General features: G+C 47.5%; 2 protein-coding genes across 2 annotated transcripts in view; one reads left to right on the top strand and one right to left on the bottom strand.

The window, feature by feature from the left end:
* Window positions 1-1,716, top strand: part of SCN4B (sodium voltage-gated channel beta subunit 4) — a 21,188-nt gene extending 19,472 nt beyond the window's left edge. Inside the window, exon 5 of the mRNA XM_004385673.1 lies at window positions 1,623-1,716. Coding sequence (XP_004385730.1) covers window positions 1,623-1,716 — 94 coding nt within the window. The remainder of the gene's footprint in view (window positions 1-1,622) is intronic.
* Window positions 1,717-1,893: 177 nt separating this feature from the next.
* Window positions 1,894-11,056, bottom strand: part of TMPRSS4 (transmembrane serine protease 4) — a 54,231-nt gene continuing 45,068 nt past the window's right edge. Inside the window, exons 9-10 of the mRNA XM_012558174.1 lie at window positions 2,743-2,900; window positions 1,894-1,941 (exon numbers count right to left, since the gene is read on the bottom strand). Of these exons, the coding sequence (XP_012413628.1) occupies window positions 1,894-1,941; window positions 2,743-2,900 (206 nt within the window). The remainder of the gene's footprint in view (window positions 1,942-2,742; window positions 2,901-11,056) is intronic.

Raw genomic sequence — 11,056 nt, forward strand, 5'->3', positions numbered from 1 at the left:
GAATATTGAATATACCATGGACTGACAGAAGTACAAACAAATCTGTTTTGGAAGAAGTACAGCCAAAGTTCTCCTTTGAAGCAAGGATGGTGAAACTTTATCTCACGTATTTTGGACATGTTATCAGGAGGGACCAGTCCCTGGAAAAATACGTCATGCTTGGTAAAGGGTCAGCAAAAAAGAGGAAGACCCTCAACAAGATGGATTGACACAGTGGCTGCAACAGTGGGCTCAAGCATAGCAACAATTGTGAGGATGGTGCAGAAATGGGCAGTGTTTCATTCTGTTTTACATAGGGTCGCTATTATCCAGAATTGACTCGATGGCACCTAGCAACAACAGTAACAGTGACTGTTGATCACCACTCATCTGCCACTTCATTGTACTGTGGTGACTTGCATGTTGCTATAATGCTAGAAGTTATGCCACTGGTATTTCAAATACCAGCAGGGTCACCCATGGTGGACAGGTTTCAGCAAAGCTGCTAGACTAAGACAGACAGGGAAGAAAGGCTAACAATCTATTTCCAAAAATTAGGCAATTAAAGCCCTATAGATCACAACAGAATATTGTCCGATATAGCAGTGGAAGATGAACCCCCTAGGTTGGAAGGCAATAAGGGACTCAAGCATGGTGGCAATCATGTTTCATTCTGTTGTTGCTGTCATCACCAGGCGTCAGAGCCAACTTCATGGTCATTAATAACAACAACAGTGACTGCTGGAGAATAAAATTGGGATTTGGGTGGATCTTGATAGGCTGGAGCTATGGACAAAATCCTACAAGATGAAATTGATGAGGATAAAATGTTAAGTCCTTCTCTAAGGTTCCCAGACCCAGCCTCACCAGCCCAGGGTGATGGTGGTGGTGGTGGTGGTGGGTGGGGAGGGGGAGGTGGGTGAGTAAGACGTAGTTTAGCAGCAGAAAACTCAGTGATATAGCAGTCAGGTTAAACATGGTTAAATTGGGCAGTCGGGGTAGGAACTGGTGAAGCCCTTGGGGTATGTTTTCCCATCCAACCATCTTTCCTTCCTGCTTCCTCTGCCCCATCCCATAACCCTCTGACTAGACCTGCCATCCTTGCCGCCAAACCCACTGCCACCTCTGCCCCCTTCCATGGCCCTTGTTCTTCTACCTCTGGTCCCAGAGAGCTCAGAGAGGAAGGACTGATGGGGCTCTGGAGAAGAAGCACTTTGCCTTTGATATACTCCTTGCTGGCCTGGACCCTCCTCACTGGGTGTCACAGCCTGGGAACTACCCCGATTTGCCTTCCCCTTGGCACGATCCCTGGGAACAGCGCCTGGTACACCTTGTCCTCTGCTGTGTGGAGATGGCTAGGTGATAGCCAGCCTTCCTGAGTACTTTCTGTGTGCCAGACACCATTCTAAGTGCTCATTTAACTCCTTGCAGCAACCCCACAAAGGTATTATTGTTGCGTTCATTTTATACATGAGGAAACTGAGGAACAGGGAGGTTCAGTGACTTCCGCCATAGACCATGCCCATAATGACCTTGCTATCTTACCCCTGTTGAAGGCTGGGGAGAGAGCAGAGTGCTGGGCCCCCCTCCACACTGCGTTCATTACTCTCACTCCTCTCCTCACCCCCTCTCTCCCTCTCCAGGAAGGAGTGCCTCGTGAGCTCCTCAGGGAATGACAATACAGAGAATGGGTTGCATGGCTCCAAGGCAGAAGAGAAACCACCCACAAAAGTGTGAGCCCCCTGCTTTGGGCCAAGAAGCCACAGGGAGCCTCACTCTCTGATGATGAAACTGATGCTTGAGCTGTGTCTGTAGAACCCACGTGCCTGAGACATCTGCTGCTTGCCTCCAACTGTAGTCTTTTTGATCAGGGAGAAACTGGGGTCCTCCCAGCGTGCCCCACCCCATCCCCGGTCAGGGCTCCTCAGGGACAAGGGCTGGCAGGGGTGGGGTGTGGAAGGTCTGGGAAAGGGCAAGATGGGCTGGGGTGGGAAAGGGAGAGCGCTCTGTGATCCACAGTGGGGCGGTGTGGAGGGGCCATCCCCCGACACCTGGGCAGATGGGTCTTCTTCAGCCTCCACAGCCTGTCTGAGCAGTACGTTGGTGTCCCTCGAGATTTCTCTTCAAGAAGGACTTGGAGGATCAGAGAGCTGCCCCAATAGCTGGACCCTGGAGATGGGGCAAAGAAAGAGCCATGTGTGGAGGACTAAGCTTTTATGATGGGGTGGGGGTGGGGTGGGTTAGAAAACTCTTACAAGATATGGGGGAGAGGGCTGCTGGAAGTAGAGCTACAGTGAGAGGCAAGCCTCCACTTTGTAGGGTACTTGCTCCGCCACAGTCCCTCCTGCCTGCCTTGGCCCTGGCCAACCACTCTGAGTTTCTGAACCCTTCCGACTAGGGCTGGCTGCCTTGGTCTGGGGGTGCTGGGCCCACCTACCTGCTCCTCTGACCTCTGTTACTGAGGAGTCAATGAAGGCCCCCCCTACCCTCAGTCTTTCTGGAGCACTGGGGCGCTACCTACACCTTTCCTCTCATTTCTCCTTTGGGAATCAGGGTTGCTTGCTGGTGGGTGTGCCGGTGTCCTGGGCCGCTCAACCACTGGTACGCCCATCCCAGCCCTGCCAAGCTGGCAGCCCCTTCTAGGCATGGCAGGCCCATCGCCACCCCTGGGAACGCCTGAGCCTGGCTCTCCCCTGTGCCTCCTCCTTCGCTGGTGAAATACCAGGTGGCACCATCCTGCCCCCTTTCCTCCCCTTGGCTTACTTCTCCTATGCCCCCACCATCACTCCTCTCCCCTGCCCCAGGGCTGTTCACCCCCAGCTCTGGGTCAAGGGCTTCCCTTCTCTTCAGGGCCCATTGGATGACAGGGCCCTTGGGTTTTCTGGCTGCCTCCTGCTGAGCTGTGCCACCTGCTCTCCCACCTGGGATTGGAAAGAGCAGGGAGAGGGCGCCCACAATTTTCCTTTGCTTTTTCCGAGAACTGGTTTGCACACCCCTGTGTGAGGGGCTAGACTGTGCCTTAGCTCCCTGAATCCTAGCTCATACCCTTGCTTCCCCTTGAGCCTGAACTTCCTGACAGAACAGCTGAATCTGGTGTTGCACTGACCCAAGGTCATGGAGTGGGCCGGGGGCTGGAATTAGGACACTGCTGGCCCCTCAGCCAGGAACTGAGTCTTGGAGACATCTGCCAAGTGCTTCCATCAGGTGATCCCCTACAGGGGGTGGTAGTAATGTTGGAGATGTGACGACCCTGCCATCTGCTCTCACTCCCCTATTCTCTTATTGAATTTCTAAGACACTGTGCTCTGGGCCCCAACGTGGGGTGGGAGGGGAGTAGCCTTCTTTTCCAGATTAGAGTGTATGGGGACTGCCTTAGGTCTCTCTCTGCCAAAAAGCAGAAGCAAGCTTCCCTGAGGGTGGAGGAGGGATTGATGAACAGCAACACCTGGCAGAGTGCCCATGAGCTGTGTCCCCTGTCCCTCACCAAACCCCGAGGGGATCACCAGTTCCCACTCCAATCTCTCTCAGTCCGTCCTATTGTTCTCCACCCAGAACCCATCCTGGGTTTGGGTTCAGATTTTCCTGGCCTTGGGAGTAGACAGACCAGAGCCATCAGTCATTCAGAATACTTCTTATAGCTGCCTTCGTGCAAAACTACTTCCTTCTCCCTTCCCAGCTTCATCATTTGAGCAGGCAGAGAGTCTTGGGACTCCTCTTTCTCTCTTTTGAGGAAGCCAAGATGACTGGTTCACATAAAGTTGGCAGGGGAAGCGGGGGTGGGAAGAGCATCATTGGGGTTTTTCCACTCCTTGGTCTACTGCTGACATGTAGACAGGTCATGTATCTTCTCTGGGCTCAGCTTTTTCCATCTCTAAAATGGGTGTAATACTTACCTACCTCACAAAACTGTTGTGAGGCTTGGTGAGTTTTTTTTTTTTTTTTTAATCTTTTTGGTTTGGAAACGGATCTGGGAGGCCAGGTATTACAACTGGAGGGATTGTTCCAAGTCTGCCTGGTCTCAGCTCTGTTTCATCCTACAATACCCACATCACATTACATCACCTCACATACACACACTCTCTCTTTCCACTTCTCCCCTCAGGATTATGTTAGCCTTTGTAATATAAGAAACCTTGACTCAGATGCTTTAAGTTTCTTGTCCACGACTTCGGTGGTTTTCAATAGAGCTGGCTGGAACTATAGCTGAGACATTTTTGGTTGCCCCAATCTCTGGGTGGGGGGGTGGGGGGTGCGGATTACTGGCATTTAGAGGGTGGGGACTAAGAATGCTAAATTTCTTAGAGTGTGTGGGACTGTCCCCACAACAAAGAATTGACCTGCCCCAATGCCAGGGTTATGGGGAAACACTGGTCTGGATTTGCAGTAAAACGTCTGTGGGCAAAGCCATCTTCCCCAAGCAGACACTTGAGTGCCTGCAAGTCTCCAGGTGGTCTCCAGGGGCTGGTGAGGGAGTTTCCAGAGTTGTGGACCAGAGTGAGAGCCCACTTACAGGGTTGATCTTGGGAGCCCTGGATGCACCCAGCTGCCCTGACAGGGAAGTCAGTGAGACCAAAGACAGAGTTTCCCAGCTCCCCGCCCTTGACCTCTAAATAAAAAACCAGTTGCTGTAGGGTTGATTCCAACTCATGGTGACTCCATGTGTGTCAGAGTAGAACTATGCTCCATAGAGTTTTCAATGGCTGATTTTCCTGAAGTAGATCGCCAGGCCCTTCTTTTGAGGCACCTCTGGGTGAACTCACACCTCTTTCAGTTAGCAACTGAGAACATCAACCGTTTGCACCACCCAGGGACTTCAAAACAGGACCTCAGAGTTCCAGGCCTTGGGTTTCTTCCTGTGTAAGAATTCAGGAAAGGCAGCTAGAATGAAGTGATGCTAGAGAGGTCTGGAAGAGGGGCCAGTGGAGTTCAGATTCTCCCCACATCTGGGTGGCTGAGAGAGCTAGAGGCTTGCCGAAGCTCGTGTGAAGCGAGGGGTGTGAGAGTGTGCTCCTGAGACGGCGGGGGATGAGTGTGCGTGTATGGCATGGGCGTGGAGCGTTCATGTGTGCAGGCAGTGCAGGTGCGTGGAGGTGTGACTGTGGACTGAGTGCGCCGTGCATGGGAAAGGTGATGGTATGGGTGTGTGTAAAGACTGTGTGTGCTTGACTTGGGGGAGACTCTGGACATTTCAGGAGCTCTTTCCTGGCCTGAGCTATACCTGTTGGGGTACTTGGATGCTGAGAAAGGATAAAAGACAGAAAGTAGGACCAGCCATGCTCCTGGGCTCCATAACTCCATGACTCCAGGTCACTGTTACAGATAGCTGCCATCGGAGGGGAAGCATGTTGGGGAGAGGGAGTGTAAGGAGAGGGGACTTCTCTGGAAAATCCTATAGCTTGCTTCCCTTTACTTTGTCCCAGGCTGGAGTCCCTACCCTCTCACCCCCACCTGATGTGCAGTGCTTTTGACTATCTTATGCATGGTTTCTTCTTCTGGCTTGGATGACAACAATATCCATAGTCAACTTTCCTATATAACTATAAATCAAAAGGATGTAACAATGGGCCTTGGGGGTCCGCAGGTCTGGGGATGCCTCTGGGAGGTGCAGATATGCACACCCCCAGCACTGACTCATGTTCAAGTATAGAGTAGATGCAATTAGGTGGTCTCACCTTCACAACATGTTTTGCATTGTAGAATTTTATTTAGCTTTGCCTTGAATGAAATAAAAATTATGTTTAATAGAACTGGTTTGGAGTTTCCATTTTTGGTTAACTGGAAGGTTGATTCCAGTTATATAACTTGCCAGCTATAGTTTGGACAAGTTTCTAAGTTTCTTTACTCTCTCTGTCTTCTTTTCTTCTTGTGTCTACAACGTTACCTGCCTAGGTGAAACAACACAGGTGAAATGCATGAGTGTCTGGCATATTCATAGGCCTTCAGCTCACATTAGTTCCCGTGCCTTCTCTGGAGAAGTTGGAAAGGTGACCCTTTAATGTTGGATTATTGCCAGATCCCACCCTGTGCTGATGACCTTGGTAATGATCCTGGTATCAATAAATGTCATGACACTCATAACATCCCCTTTCCCCAGCCTCCACCCCCATCCCTAGGTTGACATTTGTATCCAGGTGAAATCTGCTTCAAATGAACAATATGGGAAGCTCTAAAGAGGAAAAGGCACAACACAACTTACTGACTGAAGAGTTTATGGACCAATTGGGCTTTGCTCGGCTGGTAACTCCATCTTGCTGTTCTGGGGATCAGGCTATATGGGGAGTGGGGGAGGGAGGAAGCTCTGGTTTACATTTTAGGGATGACTCTACTCATGCACGGTTCATATTGTCCACTTTATATTATTTGAACATAGATTCCCAAACATGCCTGCTTTCAGGGGAGAGTTTTCAGCTGCTAGACATAAGGCCAGGTGGGAAGGAATCAGGAATATGCATGAGTGTATGTGTTTGCTTAGATTCTTAGACTTTATGATACCACGATTTCTCACCATGCCATATCTCTCTCTTCAGTGGATTCACCTCAGACTGCATTTCAAAGGGTTTTAAACACTAAGTACTTAAAAGATCTTGTTAAAAGACTCTTCCTCCTCGATCAAGGGACCCCAGGAAGGCATTTCAGTAGAGGTCCCATGCAGTCCTGCTTTTTCCAGCCCTCAGCTATAATAATTGTGCTCTGTGCTCCCATCCTGAATGGATTCCTCACCTGGGATCCCTATGCTGCCACTCACCTGTATTCAGGTACTACCTGTTGCCTAGGACCTCCTGCCACCTTCCCATAAGCTATTGGCCCATTGGATATTAAAATTTCCTGGCCCAAGCCTGAGCTTATGAAACACTGGGGATACTGTACATTGAACATAACCCATGTAAGGGTCAGCCCCAACGCCTGGCTAGGTCCCCATCACTGCTCTGTGTCATCCCTACTTTCTTTTCCTACCCAATAGCCATTGTAACTGCTATGTGACCAAATATGTCAAAACCAAATTAGGAACTGGGACTGTCATGGACAGGTCTAGACATAGGGTTACCCTGTTAGGCCACATACAAGCCCCATTCTGACTTAGCCAGGAATAAGACAAAGTACACATAAATTACACTTGTTGCCGTCAAGTTGATTCTGACTCATAACAACCAGACTAGAACTGCCCCATAGGGTTGCAAAGGCTGTAACCTTTATGGAAGCAGACTGCCACATCTTTCTCTCGAGGAGCAGCTCGTGGGTTTGAACTGCTGACCTTTCGTTTAGCAGCTGAGCACTTATCCGCTGCACCACCAGGGCTCCTTATACATAAGTTAAGGGTCCTTAGTTTGAGCTGGGTGGCAAGCACACAGACTGGAGGGACTTTAAGTGTCCATAAAGTGAAAATGAAAGCAAGAGTGTACATATGTGCTTAGGAAACTTTTTAAAAGGGCCCTAGTACAAAAGCTGGACATTATTCCCCACCCTTCTCCACTGGTGTCAGGAAAGGAACTGGTTGCCCCTGCCTCCTCCCGTTTACATTAAAAGCCTCTTCCCTGCCTCCCCAACTCCTTCTCACCACCACCATCCCTACAGCCCTAGCCCAGGCCACCATTGTCTGGATTACTGCAAGAGCTTCCATATTGGTCTTCCTCCTTTTCCCTGGCCCAGCCTTAGTCTACTCTCCACAGGACAGCCAGAGTGGTCCCTTTCAAACAAAATTAGTTGATGTTATCTGCTCTGGCCAAGATGGAATCACAGAGACCATTTGCCCTCACACCTTACAACTAAAAAACTGGAAAAAAATGATACTATGGTTTTTAGACACTGGACAACAGGCAGTGGAGGATGGTGATTCCTGAGAGAGACAAATAAGGTGAGCCCTACTATTGCTTCAGCTTCCTGCCTGGAAAGAACTTCCAGGCTGCAATGCAGGGAGGGGCACTCAGGCTAAGCCGAGCATTTTCCCTGAACTGAGAAGAGGAATTGAGTGTCTGGGCCAGAGATCAACAGAAGATCCCCCCTGAGTCTTCAGCTGAATAATGATAGTGCAGGTGTGTGAGGAAGCTACCTGAAGCCAGGAAAAAAGCCACTAGAAAGGACTAGGAGGGATAATTCCTGGAGCTCACACAGGGTAGCCTTTAATCTAGGGCTGACCTTACCGCATTACTGAGGCCATATGCTTTAAGTACTCTTTCTCATCTCCCATTGCGATGGTTAAGGTTGTGTGTCAACTTGCTTGGGTCATGATACTCAGTGGTTTGGCAGTTATGTAATGATGTAGTTATCCTGCATGATGTGATCTGATGTGATCAGCCAATCAGTTGTAAGGGGAGTTTCCTCAAGGGTGTGGCCTGCACCCAATATGTATATGGACATTCTGGCAAAGCTTGCTTGCTTGCTCTGGATCCTGCATCTGGGTCATCATCATCTGACCTTCAGTTATTGGGATTTGAGCCAGCTGCCTGCTGCTCTTGGGATTTGTTAGCTTCTGCAGCCTGTGAGCCAGCGGCCTGCCGTCTTACCTGCTGATCTTGGGTTAGTCAGCCTCTGCAGCTATGTGAGTCAGGAGAGAGTCCGGAGAAACCTCCAGCCTGACGCCTGACCCATGGACTTGGGACTTTCTAGCCTCTACAACCTTGAGATAAATCTCTCTTTCTCTCTCTCTCTCTCTCTATATATATATATATACCCTTCACTGATTTTACTTCTCTAGAGAACCCAGCCTAAGGTACCCATGAATTATGAGGCTTTCCATTCTCATTGGTTACAACATGAACTATTCCTGGCCTTGTGTGAGCTCCAGGGATTATTCCCTCTAATTATTTCTGGTGGTTCTTTCTTCAACCTCAGATCAATAGCTGTGATGATTAATTTTATATGTCTGCTTGGCTAGAATACGGTGCCTATTTGTTTGGTAAAACACTAGTCTAATTGCTGTTATGATGTAGTTACATGTGCTTAAATGAGTTGACCTCAAGTAAAGCAGATTACCTTCCATAATGTGGGTGGAACTCAATCACTCAGTTGAAGACCTTAAGAGCAAAAATGGTGTGTTCTACCTCCAGACTATAAATAGATATTTTTCCTAAACACTCTTAATCCACATTCTTCTCATTGTCTGACCAATGGATTTTAGGACACAAGCCTGCAGGAGTCCCCGCCTGTCGCCTGATCTAAAGGATCTTGAACTTGCCAGCCCCCCTACAATCGCATGAGCCAATACAATGAAATACTCCTTAGCAATAAAAAGTTCTATGTGCTACCATGGATGAAGCTCAAATGCATTATGCTAAGTGAAAGAATTCAGACTTTCTCTATATAGATATACCTATATGTCTATATAGAGAGATTGATTGTTGTTGCTGTGGGCCTCAAGTCAATTTCAACTCATAGCAACCCTATAAGACAGAGTACAACTGACCCATTGGGTTTCCTAGGCTGTAATCTTTATGACCATCACTTGTCTGTCAGTTTGTTATACTGTGGTGGCTTGCCTGTTGCTGTGATGCTGGAAGATATGCATCGGTATTTCAAATACCAGCAGGTCATCCATGGTGGACAGATTTCAGCAGAGCTTCCAGACTAAGACAGACTAGGAAGAAGAACAGAAGGTCAGTGAAAACCTTATGAATAGCAGCAGAACATTGTTTGATATAGTGCCAGAAGATGAGTCCCTCAGTCCCTCAGAATACAGCTAGGGAAGAGCTGCCTCCTCAAAGTAGAGCTGACCTTAAGGACATGGATGGAGTCAAGCTTTCGGGACATTCATTTGCTTATGTGGCACGACTCAAAATGAGAAGAAACAGCTGCAAACATCCATTAATAATCGGAATGTGGAATGTACGAAGCATGAAACTAGGAAAATTGGAAGCTGTCAAAAACGAAATGGAATGCATAAAGATCAATATCTTAGGCATTAGTGAGCTGAAATGGACTGGTACTGGCTATTGTGAATCAGACAATCATACAGTCTGCTACACCAGGAACGACAAATTGAAGAGGAATGGCGTTGCATTCATTGTCAAAAAGAACATGTCAAGATCTGTCCTGGAGTACAACGCTGTCAGTGATAGATTAATATACATATGCCTACAAGGAAAACCAGTTAATAGGACTATTATTCAAATTTACACACTAACTACTAAGACCAAAGATGAAGAAATTGAAGATTTTTTACCAATTTCTGCAGTCTGAAATTGATCGAACATGCAATCAAAATGCACTGATAATTACTGGTGATTGGGATGGGAAAGATGGAAACAAAGAAGAAGGATCAGTAGTTGGAAAATATGGCGTTGGTGATAGACACAACTTAGGACACTGCATGATAGAATTTTGCAAGATCAATGACTTATTCATCGCAAATACCTTTCTTCAACAACATAAATGGTGACTATACATGTGGACCTCACTGGATGGAATACACAGGAATCAAATCCACTGCATCTGTGGAAAGAGATGATGAAGAAGCTCAATATTATCAGTCAAAACAAGGCCAGGGGCCGACCACGAAACAGATCATCAACTGCTCATATGCAAGTTCAAGCTGAAGTTGAAGAAAATTAAAACAAGTCCACTTGTTTACCTACTACCTTGATTATATCCCACTTGAATTTAGAGACCATCTCAAGAACAGATTTGACTCATTGAACACTAATGACCGAAGATCACAAAAGTTGTGGGATGACATCAAGGACATCATACATGAAGAAAGCAAACTTTTTTAAAAAGACAGGAAAGAAAGAAAAGACCAAAATGGATATCAGAAGAGTCTCTGAAACTTACTCTTGAATGTAGAGTAGCTAAAGTGAATGGAAGAAACGATAAAGTAAAAGAGCTGAACAGATTTCAACAGACAGTTCATGAAGACAAAGTAAAGTATTATAATGAAAAATGCAAAGACCTGGAGTTAGAAAACCGAAAGGAAAGAACATGCTCAGCATTTCTTGAGCTGAAAGAACTGAAGAAAAATTTAAGTGTCGAGTTGCAATTTTGAAGGATTCTGTGGACAATTTTGAAGGATTCCATGGACTGCCAAAAGAACAAACAAATCTGTCTTGGAAGAAGTACAACCAGAATGCTCCTAGAAGCAAGGATG

Source organism: Trichechus manatus, unplaced genomic scaffold, assembly GCF_000243295.1.
Source record: "Trichechus manatus latirostris isolate Lorelei unplaced genomic scaffold, TriManLat1.0 scaffold00143, whole genome shotgun sequence".
Taxonomy (NCBI): Eukaryota; Metazoa; Chordata; class Mammalia; order Sirenia; family Trichechidae; genus Trichechus; species Trichechus manatus.